Below are 1,134 nucleotides of genomic sequence, written 5' to 3'. Positions count from 1 at the left end.
AGACATCCCTGTGTGGGAAACTGTTTATTGCCTTCACTAGCTGATAAGCGTAGACAGAGAACCCCCTGAAGGCTGGGTGCCTTTGAAGCCCTAGCAAAGGTTGGAGCTAGGTGCCACCTCTGTTTGTCCAGACAGTGGTAGCTGAAACTACTCCCCCATTTATTATTATGTAAATCCTTGCTGATGGGCTAGTCTGCCCATTGCCAGGGGTCACCTGCCTAAGGGCTATGCTATGGGTGTATCCCAAATGAATAAAAGCTTGGTGAGGCCTGAGCACAGGTGGAAGTCCTTCCCCTTGAGTTGGACTTGCCAGCCTGGCCCCCCAATATTCCCAAATTATCTCTTGTCTTTTCATTTTCATTTGTGTGCGGCTCTACTTCCAGTTCCTGAACCCTGATCCACGCGGGAAGTGGGAAGGAAACACTCAACATCTGATGCCCAAAGGGGAAAACTGGAAGTGAAGGTTTCGCTAGAGAGAAAAAAGGAAGAAAGAATTCACCTAGAAAAGGTGCCTGTGGCTGGATCCAGTTCATGTCCAAGGTGGGCGGGTGGGCCGGCCCCTTTGAACCCCGCTGGTGCCCGCGGCCAGTTCCGACGATGCCCCTCCCCCAGGTGAGCGTGGACATCTTCAAGGGGTTCCCCGATGAGGAGAGCATCGTCAACTACACCCTCAACCAGGCCTACCAGGACAACGTCACCGTGTTCGCCAGTGAGTCAGCCCTACCCGGCTCCCCCCTACCCCCCTGCAGCCCCTCCTGCTCCCTTTCCTGCAGCTCCACCTGCTCCCCACCTGCTCCCTCACCTGCAGTCCCACCTACAGTCCCTCCTTTTTCAGTCTCTCCCCATCCCAGCCCCACCCCATACCCTTTACCCCCCCAAGACCTCGCCCATCACAGTTCCACCCTTCACACCCCTCACCCACTCCTGTCCCTTCCTGCCCTGGGCAGACCCCATCTCAGGTCTTGCCCCTCTTCCACCCTCCCCTGCCCCAGGCGTGATCTTCCAGACGCGGAAGGACGGCTCCCTGCCGCCCCACGTGCACTACAAGATCCGCCAGAACTCCAGCTTCACCGAGAAAACCAACGAGATCCGCCGGGCCTACTGGAGGCCGGGCCCCAACACGGGCGGCCGGCT

General features: G+C 57.8%; 1 protein-coding gene across 1 annotated transcript in view; it reads left to right on the top strand.

The window, feature by feature from the left end:
- ABCA2 (ATP binding cassette subfamily A member 2) overlaps nt 1-1,134 on the top strand; it is a 35,155-nt gene that overhangs the window by 6,724 nt on the left and 27,297 nt on the right. The window contains exons 7-9 of the mRNA XM_015572339.1: nt 445-540; nt 613-709; nt 993-1,132. Coding sequence (XP_015427825.1) covers nt 445-540; nt 613-709; nt 993-1,132 — 333 coding nt within the window. The remainder of the gene's footprint in view (nt 1-444; nt 541-612; nt 710-992; nt 1,133-1,134) is intronic.

This window comes from Myotis davidii, unplaced genomic scaffold (genome assembly GCF_000327345.1).
Source record: "Myotis davidii unplaced genomic scaffold, ASM32734v1 scaffold609, whole genome shotgun sequence".
NCBI lineage: Eukaryota > Metazoa > Chordata > Mammalia > Chiroptera > Vespertilionidae > Myotis > Myotis davidii.
The sequence above is the reverse complement of the archived record's forward strand: the minus strand, read 5'-3'. Positions and strand labels throughout refer to the sequence as shown.